This window comes from Lepidochelys kempii, chromosome 8 (assembly GCF_965140285.1).
Source record: "Lepidochelys kempii isolate rLepKem1 chromosome 8, rLepKem1.hap1, whole genome shotgun sequence".
Classification (NCBI taxonomy): Eukaryota; Metazoa; Chordata; order Testudines; family Cheloniidae; genus Lepidochelys; species Lepidochelys kempii.
This window is the reverse complement of record NC_136387.1, coordinates 29205072-29228160: the sequence shown is the minus strand read 5'-3', so window position 1 is coordinate 29228160 and position 23089 is coordinate 29205072. Positions and strand designations below refer to the sequence as shown.

General features: G+C 38.8%; 1 protein-coding gene across 5 annotated transcripts in view; it reads right to left on the bottom strand.

Annotated features, from left to right (window-relative positions):
• Positions 1-374: 374 nt before the first annotated feature.
• TENM2 (teneurin transmembrane protein 2) overlaps positions 375-23089 on the bottom strand; it is a 1082146-nt gene continuing 1059431 nt past the window's right edge. For all 5 annotated transcript variants that reach the window (XM_073355925.1, XM_073355928.1, XM_073355933.1 and 2 more), the window contains 6 exons: positions 20887-21062; positions 18955-19190; positions 11547-11843; positions 8203-9817; positions 4700-4830; positions 375-2272 (listed from right to left, as the gene is read on the bottom strand). In XM_073355925.1, the coding sequence (XP_073212026.1) occupies positions 1511-2272; positions 4700-4830; positions 8203-9817; positions 11547-11843; positions 18955-19190; positions 20887-21062 (3217 nt within the window). In that variant the 3' untranslated portion in view covers positions 375-1510. The remainder of the gene's footprint in view (positions 2273-4699; positions 4831-8202; positions 9818-11546; positions 11844-18954; positions 19191-20886; positions 21063-23089) is intronic.

Sequence of the window (23089 nt, the reverse complement as noted above, 5' to 3'; positions counted from 1 at the left end):
AGTTGCAGAATTGGGGCCTATATCTGTACACCTGCCTGTAGGGTTCCCCCCCACCCCCCGCCACTAACTTTTTCAGTTGCTTTATTAACATAACTTGTATTTCATTGTTTTTCCCAAATTATTTTTGTTCTGCTCCACGGCAAAAACTTTTAAAAATGTCTGCCAGTTTAACACGTGTAACAGAGCTGCTGGTGAATGTATAGCTTACCTGGAGTCCAGAGGAAGGGATATTAACAGAATTTGTATAATGTACGATGCTCGCACACCATTTCTGCATCTAAAAGGTGCATGTGTAATAGGTTGTATAGACAGACCCACAGCTACACAATTTTCTTTCTCAAAACATTTCCACAATAGGAGACAAATAATTCACGGGAGTTTTAGAGACTTTATTACGTATAAACAATTTAAACACTTTGCCATAAATTATCTTTGCCTGTCTCTATTCTTTGCTTAGCAGCAAATTAAAATTAATATAAAAACTCAATGAACAATTCATACATGTATATTACAAAAAAGTTCTTGTACCAAAGTTATTAGCTTTTTTTTTTTTTTTTTTTAATTTTTTGTGGTGACCATAATGTGATTGTCTCAGTTTCTCGACCAAACAAACACACTAATAATTTTAAAATCTGAAACAGTGATTGTGCCTTCTGGCTGATGTATGTACAGGGTGATCTGAAGTGGTGCCCATTTGCAATAGTGTAACACAATGCCCACAGCTCTACTGGAACTGATACCAACAAACTACTGAATCTAAACAAACTACACCCTGTAACTGTGTTATACTGTTCACAATGGAATCTTCAAAGACAAACAGAGTATGAAATTTATTTGTAGTGATTATAGCCACCATTTTAAATTTAACTTTACACTCTGCCCTCTTTGAATAAATTAAACTTCAGGCCAGACAAATGCAGGGTCTGAGTGCAAGTGCAGGTTTGTTATTTTTTAAATAATTTTTTAATTTAGTATTTCCAGTGGTCTCTCCCTCGCATTCTCATTTTCCTCCAGTTATTACACACAAATCACCCAAGAGTCATGTTTTAAATGCACCTGTATCTTGCTTTAAATGAAAACCTCTTGAATATTTATCAAACAAGCAGTGTGAATCATTTTTGTTCCATCAGCTGGTCTAGAGAAGGTGGCCCTCTTGAATTTCTTAAAGTTTGCTCACGTGTGAATGGAGTGAGGTAATATAATATGAGGCCTTTTTTCTATTTTTATTTCTTTTTTTTTTCTTTAGACCCAGAACAAGTGGGTAATATTTTAGGGGTACTTTTTAATTTGTATGGTTAAAGTTATCAGTCTGGCTTTAGTCCACTTCAGGATGTGGTTTTTAATCACTTGAACAGTAGCATTTAACTCAAAAAATGTGAGCTTTCTTGCCACTCGCTATCCCAAAGTAGCTCAGCCTAGTGCCCCCAGTTAGGTCTTCATCTCCTTAGGAGAGGAGATAACAGTTGTGACTACTGATTCATCCAGCAGAGGATGACAGCAGGTTAATTTGTTACCTCTTTCCCATTTCGTTCTGTCTTAAAAACTGGATGTTGCTGCTACTGTCTGCTAGCTCTGAGTACTGCTCCACTGGAAGTACATAGTATCCCTCGTAACCTTGAACCCTTCCTGTGCTCAAAAGCTGCTGCTTCTCTCCATCAGTCCATAAGCGGCTGCCCTCTTTGCCATCCCGTGCCTTCTGCTGCTCTTTGGCCCATGCTGATCCCAAGGCTCGCTGTCGAGCTTGGTCTAACACTCGTGCCTTTTCTTCATCCAGTGTGTCGGGGGTCAGTCCGTACCGTATGTTAAGTAGCAGGGTAGAATACTGGAATTCAATATTTGTAAACCTTCGAGTCCTTCCATTGATAAGGAGGGTTGGTTGGGAAACTGTAACGTTCACTCCGCTGTCCAATACCTTCCGCCCACTGGTCATTGCCAGGGTGACAAGGTCACTGTCAGATGAGCCAATCTTGACAAAGTAATGGGTATCCTTTCCTTCAATGCTGTAGTGCATCTTTTCCAGGTAGTATGCATTGTTAAGCACAGAGGCAATTTTTCTGCTGTCTTCTGTGGCAATGCTGGAAATGCCAGTTGTTACGTGGCCTTCCTTCACAGCAAACATGATCCCTTTCCCAATAATGGGAGTAGTTGTTGCAAACCAGTGCCCAGCTTTCTCTCTAATATTGGCATGTAATCTTTTAGAGATGACCTGTCCCTCAAGGGCCATGAATGCTTGATTGTGTCTTTCTGTTGTCTGTTGAACTCCAGTAATTAGCTGCAAAAACAAACAAATAAGGTATAGACAGCCTGAAAATGCTGACCTCAAAGTCCTATTTTATACCTTATTCAAAAGAACAAGGAGAAATGGTGCTGTAAAAAACTATAAGCTATAGAAGGTACCACTCAAACTGTTGTTGCTGGTCTATACACTGTACAGTGAACCAACTAAAGAGAGCAATACATATACATATTGCAGTTACCTAAACCAACATAAAGGACTCAATTTTCAAAATACCATAGAATTGACTGTCAGATAAAAATACTTTCTGTGCATTTGTCTTTTCAGATACACTATTTGTATAGTATATATATTCAGATTTATCTATCTTGGTTATCTACAGCATGCCCATCACAAGAGTATTCAGGAGTCAATCAGCTAAAACTTTTAAAGAGGGTCTGTAGAACCAATGGAACCAATTTATTAACAGATTATGTGTAATTTCTGAACATTCTGACCTAGAAGATATAAGAGTAAAAATGTGCCATGTGCCTTAGGAACCTAAGTCACTTTTCAAAATGTGACTTAAAAGTCTTGTAGACTTTCAGTGAGACATAGGCACCTAAGAACTTAGGGTATATCTACACATTTTATTACACAGATTATTAATGATCTGGAGGATGGGATGAATTGCACCCTCAGCAAACTCATAGATGACACTAAACTATGGAGAGAGGTAGATACGCTGGAGGGTAGAGATAGGGTCCAGAGTGACCCAGACAAATTGGAGGATGGGGCCAAAAGAAATCTCATGAGGTTCAACAAGGATAAGTGCAGAGTCCTGCACTTAGGAAGGAAGAATCCCATGCACTGCTACAGGCTGGGGACCGACTGGCTAAGCAGCAGTTATGCAGAAAAGGACCTGGGGATTACAGTGGATAATGTGGATATGAGTCAGCAGTGTGCGCTTGTTGCCAAGAAGGCCAATGACATATTGGGCTGTATTAGTAGGAGCATTGCCAGCAGATCGAGGGAAGTGATTATTCCCCTCTATTCGGCACTGGTGAGGCCACATCTGGAGTATTGCATCCAGTTTTGGTCCCCCCACTACAGAAGGGATGTGGACAAATTGGGAGAGAGTCCAGCGGAGGGCAATGAAAATGATTAGGGGGTCGGGGCACATGACTTACGAGGAGAGGCTGAGGGAACTGGGGTTATTTAGTCTGCAGAAGAGAAGGGGGGTCAGATTTGATAGCAGCCTTCAACAACCTGAAGGGGAGTTCCAAAGAGGATGGAGCTAGGCTGTTCTCAGTGGTGGCAGTTGACAGAATAAGAAGCAATGGTCTCAAGTTGCAGTGGGGGAGGTCTAGGTTGGATATTAGGAAACACTATTTCACTAGGAGGGTGGTGAAGCACTGGAATGGGTTACCTAGGGAGGTGGTGGAATCTCCATCCTTAGAAGTTTTTAAGGCCCAGCTTCACAAAGCCCTGGCCGGGATGATTTAGTTGGTGTTTGTCCCGCTGTGATTAGGGGGTTGGACTAGATGACCTCCTGAGGTCTCTTCCAACACTAATATTCTATGATTCCATGATACACTAGAATGCTACAGTAGCACAGCTGTGGGTTCTTCTATCACTGTAGTAAACCCACCTCTCAAGAGAGACATTATGTCTGTCGATGGAAGAATTTAATTGCCCTAGAGGTGGATTAGGTTGGTTTAACTAAGTCTCTCAGGGGGTGAATTATTCACTTCCCTGAGCAATGTAAGTTTTAGGTGTAGGGCAGGCCAAAAATTAATTACTTTTGAAAACAGAACTTGGGCTCCTAATTCACTTAGATGCTTTTAAAATTTTATTCTAAGACTAGTTACATTACTATAAATGTGGATAACTCCACTGACTTCTGAGACTAGAAATTGGCCCAGTATTTGGGTAAGTAATTTCAAGTGTGTGTGTGTAAGCATATGCCTTTCCTAATCAGGCAAAGAAGTAAACATCAGTTTACTTTTAGTTGCAACACCAAAATTTACAACCCAAGCCTGCCAAAAATTAAGCCCCCAAACAAACAAAAAATATGTATTTTTCCCTGTAAAATATTGAGTAAAACTGTTCTTTAATAGTACGATAATTATAAACCATATTTTTATTAACATAAATAAAAGGCATAAGGATTATAATGATAAAGATAGAACAGATGGTAAGTTATACGTTGAGATTTCCATTTGCTATTGTTAATCGAGTAACAACTCAAGGGAATATATACGAAGAACTAACGATGCTGCTATTATGGTAATAATCTAGGTTGGTAAGAAAGATGGCATGTTCAGTACTCCAAAAGCTGACTATATTGAATTTCATATCACTATGAAACAAATATTGTGCACTCTATTTATTGTAGACCCTATGTCTATAGTCCTAAAATGATACCCAAATACAATATAAGACCAACAAAATCTCTTTAAAACACCAAGAACTTCAGCATACCTGTCCATTTTCACAGGCTTGACTCTCTGACAACTCATATGGAGGTGGCACAAAGTACATTTTTGCTCTAGGGAAACCAGGAATAATGTTGCTGAGCTGAAATCCAAACATCACCAACCAGCTCTTCACATCTAAAAATCAAAAGTAAATACATGAGTGAGAAATGAAGGTGAGTAATGTGTATCTCAGGGAATCTATGGCCTCAACTCTTGATTTCAACTAGAGTTTGGCCTCCGAATTTCTAACCTGTTATTGCTTGGAAGCTCTCACAATTGTACTCTTCCAGGGTGAACTGATGCAAGAATGACTATTTTAAATACATTATAAATAGTCACCAGTGACCTATAGATGTAAGGATAGTTAAGCACTGAAACAGGTTACCTAGAGAGGTTGTGGAATCTCTGTCAATTGAAGTTTTTAAGAACAGGTTAGACAAACTTCTGTCAGGGATGGTCCAGGTATATTTAATCCTGTCTCAGTGGATGGATTAGATGACATCTTGAGGTTCCTTCCAGACCTCTATTTCTGATTCCATATCAGCTCTCTGGTTACTGTTTCCATCTTGTCATATGGAACTGACATCCAATATATGAGTGATCTAAACATTTCCTACAGTTCACCATAGTTACCCATAGCTCTGTCATCTCTTGATTGGATTACTACAATGGGGCTACACTCTGTGTGATACTGGATTAATGCTTGTGAGAACACTTGGAAACTTCCTCTGGCACAAAACGTGGTTCCCCTCTTAGGCCCTACTCTGGCAAAGATTTAAACAGGTGAGTAGCTCCATTCAAGTCAAGTGCACAACTCTTTGCAGGATCAAGGCCTTACATAGTGATGTTTCACAGGGAGCATTCCTCCTCTGCTCCAATGTCAGTTTTTGTGAATTCCAAGGTATTGGTTTTTCCCAAAAAAGCTCTATCTGGTTTGGACCCTGACTACCAGATGGTTCTGTTCTATTCTATATAGGTTCCTGTCCTGCACTCGTCATGGTAGAATCTGAACATCTTCCAGCAGTGCATTAAGCAACATGTCTAAAGTGGTTGAAAGAATTTTTCCAAAAGTATTCAAAATACTCAGTTTGCAAGTTTTGGAAAGGTATGCCTTTTGGATTTATTAAAAAAAAAATCTGTGAACATTTTTATTGAAAATGTTTCTAATTTTTCCCTCCCTTACTCCTTTCTCTCTGAAAATGGGGAGGGTGCGGGAGAATGAAAACTTTTTGCTCTGGGGTTTCATTGAAAAAAATTCAAAAATTTGTTTTTAATTGTTTGAAAAATTTTGACCAGCTCTCCTGCCTGATTTAGAGACTTCCTCTCTCCTCCATGTGCTATCATGACTGCAGAAATCAACTGACGTGCTGGAATGACAATAATAAACCCCAGATTTAAAGGAGAGGGGACTGATGTCAGCGAGCGTCAGACTCACTCCCTATCCTGCACTTCATTGCCAGAGCTTGAATCTGTTGACATCCAGACCATGTTACAAACTTGTTTTCCTAGTCTCCTTTAGGGGTGGGGTGGAATGAGCCATTACAAATCTAATTTTAGTGGGTGGAGAAGTTTTGAATGTGTAGCTTAAATTTTTTCCCCCTCTAAATACTGAAACAAATAACGTAGTACAAAATTTCAGATTCTGTCCTGGTTACATTAAAGAAATGTGTACAGATCTTCCAATGCATTATACATTTTCCCTTCAGCTACATATAGCATAGGACCATTACTCCTTTTTCTCACGGTTTCAGTTTGTTATCAGATGGAATAACGTTACCTCCCAAACAATTTACTTTAGCTGTCCTCATTTGGCAATAAAGAGGAGGTTCTCTCTCATTCTAGTAGTTCATTATTTTCTATTTCTAATGTTCTTCACAGGATGTTGTTACCCAGCTGGAGAAATTCTTTTCCGCAGCAAAAAACTTTCAGCAAATCAGCATCAGGTGTTAACTGTAAATATGTCTAGAGGGCTGTGTATGACGGTTGTATGTATTTCTCACTTATGAAAATTAACTCCATATATAACAACTTCTTGTCCAAGAATAGTCTTTTAGCCCAGGGAATCCAATAATAACAGCACGTATCTGCATTAGCAATAAACCATTTTTTGGTGGAATTAAAAGTTCATAGTGTACAAGTAATTAGTATATCTTTTCTGAATTTCTTCTGTGGATGCATGAATGAAAATGAATATAACATCTTCTGAGTGCAATGAAATCTCTTAAAGTGAGACAGGACCCACTGGATTTGGGGGCTTCTGAAATTAATCACTAGAGGCCAAAGTGTGCAGTTATTAACTGAGCCAAACCCTGACGGACACTGATAGTTTTGTTCAATTAAGGACCACAGAATTAGACCTCAAGAATTCAAGATACTTTGATCACTGATAAATTCTTTCCCAGTATCAAGAGCAAATACTAGTGTCTTCAGAATGCAAAACGACTGAAGGGCAACCTGAAAAATTATGCACACACAATGTAGTCACAGTCACAAAGAACTAACAGTCATAATATAACTTTTCTTGAAGTGCTGCCAGTAAAATTGTGGTAGCTCTGTTTTTTGTTTTTTAAATTGTACTGCGGTTTTTAATTACGACATGCTGCAGACTCAGTTTTCAGAGAGTTTCTCCTGAATACATCTTAATTACCTTTCTTTTAAAAAAATGGTTTGCAGCTAGTTCAAGTACTATGTGATCCTACTAAGTGGCAAATTAGTAGTAATTGAGAGGAAGTTAGATGTGTCACCCAAACCCAGTACATGCAATCTAAACTGATTTATTGTCTCCACATCCTAACACTACAGATGTTCCTCCGTCTTCCAAGAGGAAACAATGTTTAAAACATTAAGGTTCTTTTCTTAAAGCAAGAGCTAAAAATAGGTTGGCGTTTAAAGGCAGAATTGGGAAAGTAAATGTTTAATCAGTGCCACTCTTGGTAGTAATTCATGTTGTGCCCATGGACAAAGTCAGCAGGTAATTCTGAGGACACTATTGAAGGAATAGGGCACTAGACCGGAGATCAGGAGACCTGAGTCCTAATTCCTGACTCTGTCACTGACCTGCTGGGTGACTTGGGGCACTCAGTTTCATCTGTCTTCATCTTCCCCCTTTGCAAAGTGGGGATAATGGTACCATCCGTTGCACAGCACTTTGAAATCTACGTGAAAAATGCTACATAAAAACTAAATATTATTATTTATTATTAGTTGAAAATGATTCCCCTTTATTTAATAACCATGTGTGTCTCTCTTTCATAGGTTCTTAATCTGGGGGTCACAACTAAGAGTGACTATGACTATGTCAAGACTATGTTGTCCTTTTCATACTCCGAATGGGAAAATGGTCCTAGCTTTTAGATGGGAGAAGGGTTCTGCAGGTGGATGAGGAGACAGCGGAAGGAAAGTCCTGGAATGGAGAAGTTTGATCTATTTCTTTTTCCAACACAAAATTCTAAACTTTAGAAATTTGCACTAAAACCTTTTAGAAAACAACTGCTAATGAGTTCTTACCTGTTACGTAATTCTTTAAATCAAGTTCATTGCTGAGAGGGTTGTTGCTCTTGAACATGTATAAGTTGAATGGAGCAGGCTCCTTACCAATATTTTTCCATATTGTGTAATCAGGCGATGTCCAACGCCCAGCTAGAACATCATAGTCTCTCTGAGTAAAATGAACCAGCTTGGTCAGAGGATCATACAGCCCTCCATGAAATCCAATGACCAATTGAAAGTCAGGGTTGGAATCATAATATATCTCTCCATATGCAGTGTACTGAAGCTGCTTGATCATGAGGCCATTAATACTGAATACTGCCAGTGGTGTACCTGTGTTATCGGAGGCAACATAATATTCTTCTCCACTGCTGCTTTCCATTGCAAACAGATGGCCTTGTAGATCATAGTATAGAGAAGTAATTTCTGAATTGGAATGATTGTAAACATGTGTCATTCTCGTTGGGTTGTGAAGGTCAGCGTAAAAGTACTGCAGATGGTGTCCCAAGTTAGTCTTACAAGAAGCCCTTCGCCCTAACCCATCATAACGGTACTGAATACTCCATCCACTTGCTTTGTTGTAAGCTCTTGTTAAGAGACCTTTTGAGTTGTACTCAAATATATCTGAGCCTCGTTGACATAGGAACCCATCATCATCAATTCTGTACTGCATGTCACCCAGACGTGTAATCCTGTCTCTTAGATCATAGCGTAGCGGCATCAGCCGTACGCTATTCCCTGGATTCAAGAGATGAAGATTCCCATTCAGATCATAACTATAACGCCAGGTTGGTCTGTCATTTACTGCCACACTTTGGAGCTGCCCATCTCCATCATAATCATAGGTATATTTGGTTGTGTTGGCATAAGGTCCAAGCTTCAGTTCTCTCTTTGTTACTCTTCCCATGCTGTCATACTGGACTGTCATCCAATACATGAGTGATCGGAACATTTCATACTGAACTTCTTTAATACGCCCATGGGTATCAAAGTGTTTACTCAGTGTCATCACCGCTGTAGTAATTATTTGATTTATATCATAATAAATGACTCCAAATTTGCCAAAATGCTCTACTTTGCCAGAGATCTCATCATAACGATAAAGATCAACAGGAAGAGGAGTCTCACTTATTATAGGCTTGATGCTAGCAATCCGAAAGCTATTATCATGATAGGTGTAATCAAACCTTGCATTGACCATGCCTTCTTCAGAAAATCTGTAGATTTGTTTGTCAACCAGTGGACCAATTTTACGGTACCGGATTGTGCAAGAAAAGCCGCCACTCTGTAAGTTAACCATTTTCAGAACTCCAGTAGTTTCATCATATCCAAAAGTAACTGCAGTGCTATCATAAACAATTTCAGACAGCTTGGATAGTTTCCCGTACTTGTAGAAGACTTGTCGACCAGTTCCTAAAAAAGATGTTTTCAAAATCCTCCCATCATCACTGTAATCAAAAATCACTGAAGCATTGCTTTCAGGAGGGTTATAAATATTCCTAATGTAGCCAATAGATGTATGAGTGGACATGCTGTGCCGAGCAACACTAGGCATGGTGACAGCCTGGAGACGGTCTGTGGAATCGTACTCAAAGATGTACTGCCGTTGGCTCTGAAGCAGTAGTACCATGGACTATTACAAAAATAAAAAGACAAAAGATTATATATTTTTACTGTCTTTCCATTTCTTTCACTTTCTGAACTTATGGGGGAAAAAGGCAAATTTTTAAATCAAGAATTTATTGAATAGGTTTCAGTGTTACAATAATAAAAAATATAAATAAAATCCGAATACATCTAAGGCACAATGCTGCCCAACAATATGACTATATTGCCACCATCTGTGATAAGTAAATTTTCCTCTTTGAAAAAAAGATCAATCCTGAGAAGGAAATGGAAGGAACATTGTATCAACCTCTTCTACCCTCTTCCTTTACTGTTTTGGGGAAAGTGAGTTTAATGCCCTCATTTATATCTCCACTGGCAGTTGTAATTTACACTGAATACTGTAAAACATGTGTGAAGAAAGTTAGCAGAGAACTGTTCTAGCATACCTAAAACAATACACTGGGAGGGAGGGGGTTTAGGGAACATTAGATAAACTCTCAAGATCAAAGTGATTTAAATTAGGTTAAATAGAAATGAATTACCATATTTTCATTTAATAAATAATGATTAGAGATGAGATATCTGCAGCTACTGGGATGTTCTGTCAGGCTTAGTCATGCATTTTAAAATAGTAAAATTCATCCTGTTAGTTCATGCTATTATATGATGACCTATTCTATTTTATGGATTATCAGAAGAGCTGAACCATGAACAAAGTATTTCCTTTGATTAATTGAATAACTAAAAAATTCAGAGATCTGGCACAAAAGACTTTTTAACTGTGGGAACACTAAGAATCCTAGGTCATGTATATGTATGCAATAGCAGAGTCTCTGTCCTGAATGTACAAAAGACTTTAAGCGCCTAAGTCCCTGTTTTAGGTGCCTAAGTCCCAGTTTGGGCAACATTACAATGTACAAAACTCCCACCTAATCTTGTAGGTGCATAAACACATTTGATCCCTAAGTTTTTGCAGTAAAACGAAAATAGAAGATTACGTTTCTGCCTTTTTACATGTGCACTGCTGCCTCCCTTCAGGCATCTGAGCACCTGTCTCCCACCATCTCCCACCATCTCCCACCATCTCTCAGGCAAGTTGTGACGGAACAGCTGGGGCTGGTCGGGGGAGGAGGAAGAGATCCCTCATAACTTTTAGCCCAGTAGTGAGGGCATTCTAATGGAGAGCTCCATCAGTCTCTCCTGAAGCTGCTCTGGAGAGACTTAGGGAGACCCACATCCGCCAGGTGGCTAGAGCACTCACCTGAGAGATAGCAAATCCCTTCTCCCCCTCAGGTGGGTGGGGCACAAACAGGGGGTTTCCCACAGCCCAGGTGAGTCCCCTAACCACTGGGCTTGGTTTCCTCCCACCTCCAGCTTCTTGTATAAAGGCCTAACTCCAAACGGAGTTCCTGGCTGTGAATTGCTAACATAGACAGGTCCCTTCCTGCAGCCCAGACTTCGGTGCCTGTCTCCATAAGAGGGGCACATATTCCTCTGGTCGGCATCTCCTATTGGCTAGTTTAGGCTGAACTTCACACCTAGCTTCCTGGCTTTTGTGAGTCACGCTCTAATGTGCCTCTCTCTCTCTCCATTCACTGTATAGGTAGCCTAGGCACCTTACCCAGTCTTTGTGAATCCAGTGATTTCTAGATGCCTAAAAGTTAGGCGCTGTGATGCTCAGCGTCACAAAGCCTAACACCTTTTGTGCATTCAGCCCTCGTAACTATTGCTGTAGTTTAAATTAAGCCACGTACCTTTTCCAGGTACGTGTAACTCCACACTTTCCCATCAGCAAACATGCGGGATATGATTCGGCCTTGCTTATCTATATCTGTTCTTTCACTCATAGCACCGCGTTGAAGTCCAGCCAGTTGTCCATTGAAGAAATAAGAAACGTTGACAGCAGCAAGCCCACTGCTGGGTAGCCAAAGAAAAGGACGTCCTAGCTGATCATAAATTATTCTCAGTGTAAACTTCCGATGATCATCATATATTTTCTCTGTGCGGATGTTTCTGTCATAATCAATGGATAGTAAGTTCCTTCCATGGACCTATACAAATGGAAGAAGGCTATGTTCAGTGAATCGATAAATCCTAGCCCATGCTAACTGCTACAGTGAAAATACTAATAAATTGAAAGGACAATTACATTTCCCAGAATTTGCTTTAAAAAAATGCAGCTGTGTTTTGCTGAGACATTTTACAATACATCCTAGGCTAGCAGTAATCTCTGAGCAACAGCCCCTGGCCTTGTTATAAGCTGTTAACATTTAGTAGATACCCACAGAGTATGCTCAGAAGTAATTTTTCAACTGTATTTCTCAACATTTTTTTCATACCATGACCCCACAGTACACCAGGAAAGAGTTTTGAGGACTCCCCCTTCAATCTAGCCATATAAATAGGAGGGCTGCCATGACCACTGTTGGAGTCACAACCCCCAGGTTGAGAATCCATGCCTTGAACACTTTCTCCTTTTACTTCCCCCACTTTCAACAGAGAGGGTTTTCCTCAGAGGTGCCGGCACATATAATGTGTTTTGTTCAGTCCTTTTTCAGGCTTTGGGCTTTGATCCCACAAGGTGCTTGCTGAGCAAGCTGAACTCCCAGCATCTTGCAAGCTCAGGTCCCTAGTAAGCAATAAAAATCCCATAAATTTCTTTAAGCTGAGTAAATATATTTCACTTTCTCACTTTCTTTAGTAAGACTTTCAAAAAACAAACACAACACAGCATGAAAAGTTTCAGTCCCACAGGAAACATTTTTGGAAAGTTATGAACATACGAGAACAAGGGGCTGTAAGAATTGTATATGTAACCTCAACTATAGCGTTCACTACTGCAAATGCTATAAGAAAGATAAAGCAGTATACTCACTGGAGGCCAACCACAGAAAATCCAGGCCAGCACTGTAATCTAATAAAGCTTCTTAAGTAATTTAATTGTGAACGCACCATTAATAAAGAAGAAGTCTTTAAATTAGATATCTTTTGACAGCAAGGACTACCTAAGAAGTATTCATCTGTTCCTGGGAATTTGTTCTTCATCTTATATTTTACAGTAGGTTTGATTAAGCAACATTTTCTCTTATCCAAATTTAAACTGCACATCAAACAATATGTAAATTAATCCTGAGCCTTCCTAGAGGACATAAAAGTTATTCTGAATTATTTTCACTGGCAGAGTAAGCCCAATTCCCATCCCAACCCACTCTGTAGGAATTCAGTTCTATAAAAAGCAATTTTAAAATTAATACAATTTTGTGTTCATAAGAATTTTTTTTAAATTATCGTACTTTTTTTCAGTGTGATATTTTCCAGTTAATAAAATTCAGCTCTTTTAACACAGTTTTCATTTCTTTAGTAACTCTTAGAAATTGCTCTTCATGTGGGATTTCCCACAGAAGGTTTTGATATTGACAAATAGACTAGCTCTGATGTGAAGACAACAGTATAGTTAAGAAAAAAAATTAGGAAAGGAAATGCTCCATCTTATTCCTTATTCAAAGTTTTAGTAGAAAGGAAGTCTTGGAAGCAGAACTCAGCCATAGAGGGCAAACTTTCAGAAGTGGCCACCATTTTTGTGAGTGCAAAATCTGTGTACATATCAAATGTCCATGGAGACCCTGCACTTTAAGAGCTGCTGGGGAAAATAGAGGGTACCTGCTTGTTATATTAAAGACATCTGTCTGTAAAATTAAAGGAAAATTCTAGCATAGCTCCAAAATTTCAATTCTTTCCAAAGTAGCTAAATTATGAAAAAAACTTTCCTGGTGAATTCCTCAAATAAATTGGGCTAATAAATTCCTATTAGTCATATGTCATTAGTCATTCCCATTAGTCATAATTTTAGATTATTTTTGTATATAATTATCCTAATTACAGGGTTTTTAAAAGTTTCCAAGATGTTCTTAAAGGTCTTTTCTCCTTCTAGACCTAAAATTACTAGATCATAAATTCTCTATTGCTATATGTTGCACTGTGGGTTTCCATCAGTAAGTGATGTTGCTATGCTCAAACATACAAGAGCAACAAAATCCCATCATCAACACTGAAATTTATGATCCTATAAAGCCAGTGGTGGGAGTTGCTGTTTGAACCTCCGGAAGTCCTCACCAAGCACCAAAACCCCATAACCAACTCTTGTTCCTCTGTTGTCTTTATGTGTAGGAGAAATGGTGATCGCCTGCCTTCTTGGATGTTTTTTGTGTGGAGGGAGTGAGGCGAAATCAATTGTTTGAAAATTCAGCTCTTTTAAGAGTTTTGCATCTTTATAAACAGCTTGACATTTTTGCCTCATCACAGCAGCTGTATCCTGCACCCTGCCTTTGCCAGTAAACTTGACTTTAAGGGCTCTGTTTTTGCTCAGAAGGAAGCCGAATCTACTTTACAAAGGTTACTAGGTTTTTGTCACAGTGAGTTGAAGTACCAGCTTTCTGAACAATTATACACCAGAATAGCTACACAAAAACATTATTCTGAGAATAAAGAAGCACCTGTTTGATAATTCAGTAACTTCGCTTTCATTTGTAAAATAAGTAACACCACAGAGTATAATTGTAATGTCATATTAATTATATAGAAACCCAAACAAAATGACTAACTCCCACTCCTTCGGGGAACGCTAACAACACTATATGACTATCATGACTGAAGATTATCTAGCAAGCTATTTTTCTTTTGTTCTGCTACCTACACACACATCTGCTGCTTCTTTTTGCTGTTGCTGTGTAAGTCACAATAGGGAAGAGCCCTTCTAGACGTTGGTTAATGGCTCTTCCAGCAAAATTCACTTGAGTGATATTACAGTGTATACAAAAACAAAACAAAAACAAACAAACCAGAAAGTGTAATCTCTCTCTCTGGGTTCTGTATTAAATTGCCTGAACAACATTCAATACACTACTGAATGTACCAGTAAACAACAATACCTGACATAAATTGGTTAATATAAAAAACAGTATACACTTTCCTATATAGGCTTAATTATGGCTCTTTAGTCCTGACCCCTACTAAGGCAGAGGTTTCCCTACGAGCAGTGGAGCTTTATGCTGGCATAGGCAAGAGCAGGGATAATGCCTCCACAGCCACCGTGCTCACTGGGGCCCTTGTTAAACCTTTAGAGAAGGTGTATCATGCTCTTGCCCTAGTTACAAGCTGGTGCTCGGGGGAGAGCTACATCCTAGCCCTACCATGATGTTGCTCCTGCCATTAGCATTAATGGCCCCTTCTCTTTTCAACTCAGGGAGTGCAAATAGGAGAGTTAGGTTGACGTTAAGTGCTCAAAAATTCATAAATCATGTGAACACTGGGATAAACTACAGAGACAAAGCTAGTATCTCTAATGGTGCAATGTTATGCTCAACAACACCCCATGACCCTGGTTGGGATAAACTACAGAATTACTAATACAGTATTTTGCTACCATAATGCTGATGTGATGAACTGTAAGTGGATAGTTGCATGTTGAGCAGCAGGAGTTTTCTGCCCAGAAGAATGTGGATGTGTCAGGTTGCGATGAGAATGCTGATAGCACACAACACACCAATGAAGTATGGATGTATGGTTTTGTATGGCACCCATCACATAGTGTCTGAGCACCAACAATCAGGGAATGACCGCATCTGACCTCTCAATTGAGAGTCCTCAAGAAAGAGGCTTTTAAATTTGAGGTTGAAACGTACCTGTGTCCCATAAACAAAGCTGATGTTATCTCACTTCAATCATGGCTAATATTTACATGTGAAATTTCAGAGGGAGATTTAATATTGAAAATGGTATTTGCTTTAAGAAATTAATCACATACAAGGACAGACTCCTGGACTAATGCCTTTCACATGCACCTGGTTCTGTGTCTCTGTCTCAAATTTAGGCCTCAGCTGAGAGATGTGAGAGTGTAAATACCCATGGAAACTATAACTCATTATCTCTTGTGCCCTCCCTTCATCTATCCCTCACTGCTGCATCTCCTTGTCTCCCTTGCATCCCTCACAATTTTCCAATACAGTTGCTTTTATTTCATTCACTAAACAGTTTACAAAGGTGAATTAAAATAAATGAAATGCAAATAAATTCTACGCTTTCTCCCTCATTTTCAAATTGCATTTTCAGTCCCCTCAACCTGCTATAATCTCATAGTAATTTCCATTTAAAAGAGCTAAATGGATATGTGATTATTGTTACAGGAACTAACACCAGACAATTAAATGTTGAGGTGTTGCTAGATAAAGCTGTGTTTTGGTTTGCATAAACATGATGGAAGAAAATCTAACTCTGGCAAGGATTCAGCTCTAAGATTTGTGCATTTAACTTCAGGTAATTACCACAAATACCTCTATTAAATTTTTAATATTTAGAGTAAGGATTATAGCCATTTTATTTTAGGGCCTCATTTATTTTTGTTTTGAAGACCTAGTCAAAATGCAGAGCTGATTTATCTTAGAAAAGGAGTGATTAATACTTATAATCAACTTCTACACTACAGCATATCAAAAATCAATTACACAGTCCTGAAATCCAGTCATTAAGGATTTAGCTGCTAATCTCATTCCAGTTTTTGTCTTTTAAAAAAATACAGGAGCATGCAACTCTGAAGATACAGACAGCATAAAGAAAACAGGGAGAACAACTGATAACTCAGTGCTGAGAATTTGCTAACCACTAAACACCAGGAGAATGTTAAAATGTGACATCTCCTGTCTTATTTCTCTCTGCAAATAACTAAGCAGTTGATTCACTGTATAATATCTAATGATAAGAACACTTTATGCAATTCCTTAAGGAACTAGGTGAAACAATCTTGGAACTGCTAACAACTATCTTCAAGAACTCAGGGAGGATGGGTGAGGTCCCAGAGGACTGGACAATGGCAAACATAGTACTTATCTTTAAAATGGGGAACAAAGAGGACCTGGAGAATTATATACCAGTCAGCCTAACTTTGATACCTTGAAAGATATTGGAACAAATTATTACACAATCAATTTGTAAGCGCCGAGAAGATAATAGCATTATAAGGAATAGCCAGCACAGGTTTGTCAAGAATAAATCATGCCAAATGAAGATAATTTCTTTCTTTGACAGGGTTACTAGCCTAGTGGATAGGGAAGTAGTATGTGATATCTCTCAATTTTAGGAAGGCTTTTCACACTCTCTCATATGATATCCCCATAAGCAAATGAGGGAAATAATGCTTTGAAGAAATTACTGTAAGGTGGGTGCACAACTGTTTGAAAAACCATACTCAAAGAGTATGGTATCAGTGGTTCACTGTCAAACTGGGAGGGTGTGTCTAGAGCAGAGATCGTCTGTAGGTTCGGCCGATCGCAGCTCCCACTGGCCGCGGTTCGCTGCTCCAGGCCAATGCCCACGCCGCTTCCCGCAGCCCCCATTGGCCTGGAGCAGTGAACCGGGGCCAGTGGGAGCTGTGATTGGCCGAACCTGCAGACGCGGCAGGTAAACAAACTAGCCTGGCTCGCCAGGGGGCTTACCCTGGTGGGCTGCGTGCCAAAGGTTGCCAATCCCTGGTCTAGAGGGTCCCTCCAGGTCAATATTGAGTCTGGCAGAGTTCCATATTTTCATTAATGATTTGGATAACAGAGGAGAGTATGCTTATAAAAATTGAGGTTGACATCAAATTGGGATGGGTTGCAAGCACTTTGGAGGACAGGATTAGAATTCAAAACAATCTTGACAAATTGAAGAATTGGTCTGAAATCAACAAGATGAAATTCAATAAAGAAAAGTGCAAAATACTTCATTCAGGATGGAAAAAAACAAATGCACATCTACAAATGGGGAATAACTGTTTAGGTGGTAGTAATGCTGATACGGATTTAGGGGTTATAGTGGCTCACAAATTGAAAAAGAGTGAAAAATGTGATGCAGCTGAAAAAAAGCTAATATACTTCTGAAGTGTATTAATACAAGTGTTGTATTTAACACATGGGAGGTAACTGTCCTGCTCTACTCGGCACTGGTGAAGCCTCAGCTGAAGTACTGGGTCCAGTTCTGGATGCCACATTTTAGGAAAGATGTGGAGAAACTGGAAAGAGTCCAGAGGAGAGCAACAAAAACTATAAAAGATTTAGAAAACCCCACCTATGGGGAGATATTAAAAAAATGGGCATGTTTAGTCTTGAGAAAAGACGACTGAGGGGGGGACACAATAACAATCTTCAAATATGTTAAGAGGTATTATAAAGAGGACTGTGATCAATTGTTCTCCAGGTCCACTGAAGGTAGGACAAGAAGTAATCAGCTTAATCTACAACAAAGCAGATTTAGGTTAGATATTAGGAAAAACTTTCTAACTATAAGGGTTCTTAAACTCTGGAACAGGCTTGCAAGGGAGGTTGTGGAATCTCTGTCTTTGGAGGCTTTTAAGAAAAGATTAGACAAACCTGTCAGGGATGGTCTAGGTTTACTTAGTTTTGCCTCAGTGCAGGGGGCTGAACTAGATGACCTCTCAAGTCTCTTCCAGCTCTGTATTTCTAGGATTCTATAAACAGCTTGATCCAATACCCAATGAAGCCAACAGAAGTCTCTGATTGACTTAAATGGGCTTTGGATGAGGGGAAAGCCATATTTTTCTTTCCAGTATCCCAATGTGCCTTTCAATCTCTACATACTGGGGCCACTTCATCCACAGTGAAATTTTAGCCACCTTGGGGAAGAAGGGGGGAGGGGAAATCGTGGCTGTTTAACACAGCCTTGCAGTTTACAAAAGGAAATAAAGATAAATACTTATCTCAGAGAAATTGCAGGGGGAATTTAGGTTAGTAGAATGTAATTACATGAACTAGAATTTTGTTTGGAAGAACTCTTGTGAAGAGTTCCACAGTATATTGATAGACAACAAGTGGTCATGATTTTGATATTACAGCTCATTAGAAAGATGGCAATTCCACTATAGTGACTCTACGCGGTATTTTTTACCAGCCTCCTTTTGAATCATCTAGTTGATGGAGCTTCTGATAACTGGTAACAGCAGACTACTCCATAGGTTTATTTGGCCTCTCAAATACATAAAACGTCACCAATGCTAGTCCACTTCATTGTCTTATTCATTTTTATGAAGTAGAATTGAATAAAATATCATTTTGAGTAGAAAACGGTCTAGATACAGGACAAAAGATTGTTGTTGTAACAGTGAGTTCCACTTACCCTGAGCTTTCTTCCGAACACCGTCACTTTGCCTTTTATCTGTTCTTTTCTTAGGCGCCACTCAATTGAATTTAAGCCATTTTCCATTGGCAGGGAAATATTACATCGTCCTATGGTAGGGGTCACAGTACCAGCCAGGACGTGAGGTTCACTGTGGAAGCTAATACTCATTCCATTGGCATACATCACTCTCAAAGTGCCATTATTACAGAGCTGGTAGCTATTCCTCACTTGATCTAGTAAAATAATAAAAAACAAAATTTAGCAACTTTAGTCATAAAGAGAAGATAACATCAACTTAATAGGTTTTCATGGTACTTCCACTGATCTCAAACGAAGCCTGCCTGAATTGTGCTATGGTAGATATTACTAATGTTATTGACTTATGTAAAGAACAATGGTATTAATGTTGCAAGCCTGCAGAGGTGCTAAAGTTTATACTGTTGTTTTCCATTTACTCTTAATTGTAAATCAAAACATACAGTGATGTATTTCAGCGCCATAATTTATGTGGATGCATTTCTAAAAGGAACAAAACTCAGGGGAAAATTATATTTTTTAACTGAACTGTGGGATGAATAACAAGCCTATTAAATGCTGTGATGTAAAAAAGAGACCATTGGAATCTTTTGTCAGAAGTGAACAACTAATCCCTTTTTCAGTCTTTTAAAAACTGCCCTCCCAGCAACTACACAGTGCGGTGTTATAGATTAGTTTTAAATCCCAAAGGTGCGATACCCAAACAATACAAGCTGGCAGCCACAATCCTTTGTGTGTGTATGTGTCATTCTTTATCCCACCATAAAGAAGCTAAGCTAGCCAATCAGATGTCTGGCCTTTTCGCTTACTGATAAAAGTTATAAAAATAAAACTGTACTTTTATAGCCATGTTATTCTCTGACTGGTTGACACAGCCAGCTCTATTCTGTGAGACAATCAGAATGGAGCTTTTCAATACTTCAGTTGTGCACAGCTCACCAAAGCATCAATATCCATCTGACAAAAAGACAGCATCTACATAATTAATCATTTGGTATAACAGAAATAAAGTCATTGGAACAGGAGGTGTCAGAGGATAATAGTCTATAAATGTTGACATTTATACGTCAGAAGGAGACTATTGTCCTGTGACAATGTTCTTATTCCAGTGACATTATCTCTTAATTAAAAAAACATCATCCACTAAACTCCTTTCAATCTATCTTCGGTAACTGTGACTGTTTACATTGTGTCATATACAATGTTTGGTCCATGTCAGAAAGTTTCACACAAAGTAACATTTCACCATTTTGTTGCTGATTTCTTCTGCAGTATCTCAGCTGTGGCAGCATTCTCTGATGTGGTCATGCTGCATTGAAAACATGGTACACAATTTTTTTTTGGTCATGGCATCAGAAAAGGGCCTGATCCTGCATTTTACTCAAATAAGCAGTTCCATTAACTTGAAAGAATTAACTTGGATAAATCAGGGCGACAGGGCTGATCTCATCAAGTTACACTATGATAAAAACTGCCTGCATCTTTTCTCAGCTAGGATTTTACACTAAGATAGTTTATACAAGTTCATTATGTCACTGTAAAGAATCCACCTTTTTGTCCCTAAAGTCATAGCCAACGTTGCAATGGAGTGCAATGCACTCTGAATGTGGGTAAAGTAAACCTGACATGAAAGGCATTAGCAGAGCCAATTTACAACAGGTAATGATCATACTGTATTTGACTCAACTAGGGTAGACAAAACTTCCCCTGCCTGACCTGAGGAACTGCCATTTTCACAGAGCATGTATGGGAGTTTCCTCCAAGAACCTTATGTTATTCTTTTTCTTGCTCAGAAGTGCACTTATGATATGAATCTTTTGAGACTGGCTCCCTTAAAGTACTAGGGAGATATTGGTGTTTGTGTCTAACGTGCTGAAAAGTACACTCTTGTACCTTGAACCACTGTATAGGAAGCCTCCACTGAGGAGAGATTGGTAATGACTGTTACATCATCATCCCGGTTGGAATTCTCTATATCGATGGTAATAGATTTTTCCATTTCCCTGTGAAGGCTGGTCACCACTCCGGTGGGACGTGTTACATTGGTCAAGCGTCCTTCGTGGTCATAGCTAATAGATAAATTAATGAGAGCAAAATAAGCATGTGTATAGTTATAGGCTTCATTTAGTTGACATTATTAATGCAGCAGCTTCTTGCTAAAATATGGCATGAAACAGATCTTGATCTTTTAGAACATTTTGAGTTGCTCAATAAGCTGTGTTTGAAAACAATCTATGGTTGTGAATTAAGGTTTTTCTAGACAAATTCTGGTCTCTATTGTACCAATGTAAATCCAGACTAACTCCAATTGAGTTAGTCTGAATTTACAATGTTGACACTGAGAACAGTATTTGGCCCAGAATCAATACATATTTTAATATTTTCAAGCCACTACAACTGGATTAGCTATGGAAAAATCACGCCTCTGTAATCTGTTAGAATTCTCTGTCAACAAGATATTGGATAAGAGAGAATTAGTTGATGTAATTTGTGAAAGGCTTTTCGAAAGTCCAGAAAAAGTCCTTCACAAGAGGCTATTAAGAAAAAGAAGTACTCATAGAATTCTGCCAAAATCAGCTAAGAAACAGAAAATAAAGAGCAAAAATAAATGGGCAATTTTCAGTTTGGTGAAAGGTTAACAGTAGGGTGGCCCCAAAGGTCTCTACCAGTCTGCACCAGTGTAGACTAATATGTTCACCAATTATCAAAAAAGGGACAGAACAAGGAGGTGGTGAAATCTGTAGAAGACAAAATTATTTAGATTAAGACTAGAAAAGTCTGTGAAGAACTTTAAAGTGATCTCAGAGCTAGGTGAATGCACAGCAAAATGGCAGGTGAGATTTACCATTAAACACAAGATAATTCAAATTGGCAAGAATAATCTGAACAACTCATACACGTTGCTGGGGTTTAAATTAATGAAAGAAAAGGAACTGGGCATCACTGTGGACAGCTCATTGAACATCTCTGCTCAAAGTGGAATGGAATAGAAAATATGGAAAATATTCCAATGACATTTATATAAATCAGAGGTATGCCCTCGCATGGGACACAGTTCAGTTTGGATCACCCTATCTTGAAAAAGATGTAGCAGAAATGGAAGGGATGAAAATTACTAACTAGAAACATGAAACAAATATCATAAAAAGAGTGACTGAAGGGACTCTGGCTGTTTAATTTAAGGGGGGGGATATGGTAGAGGTATACAAAATCACTGTATAAATTATATATATAAATTGTACCATCAATATATAGAGAAGTAAAATAGGACAATCTTACTCTAAAACTCAAAGACAGTACATTTAGAACTGACAAAAGGAAATACTAGTATTTTTTTTTTTTTTAACACAATGTGTAATTATCCTGTGGAACTGCTTCCACTTATAAACAGCTGATGGAGGGCACTATCTGAAACAGAATTCTGGACTGCTCTGATTTGGTAAGGCAACTCTTATGTTCCTAAAATGAAGTCCCAGGGTGAAATCCTGGCTCCATTAAAGTTAATGGGCATTCTACCACTGATGTCAGTGAGTCCAGGATTTTGCCCCATGTTGTACCTACAATATTGCCCAGGAGGGAATGTAAGTAGCAGAGTTAATGAGGTGTGGGTGAGATCAAGAGCTACCCTGGAAATAGGAACATCATTGATTTTGAATAGGGCAGTTGATGAAAACTTCCTTAATAGGTGATGCTGGTGGCTCATAAACTGATTTCCTGGAGTTGCGCAACAGACAGATATAATGCATTTATTAAAAAATGACTATGATGGAGCAGGACATTTCCTGGGAAATGATGAGTGCCTGGGAGAAGTTAGTACCTAAGACTCAGCTGGGAGCCATTAATCTTCAGGAAATGATCTGACCTGGAGTTGTTATTACCACTGCAACATGACAAGAGGGGAAAGGTGAATGGATCCTTTTTTATTTTTATTTTTTGGTGAATGGGTGAAGTAGTTTCAGTTGGCATATACTGAGTTTTCCTAAGATTTAATGCACTGTGATTATCCAAGCATTTAGTCTCAATCATCTCTCAACATACATATTCAGGTTATAAATAATATTTTGAGAGAAGACTTTTATTGGTCCTTTCACCATTT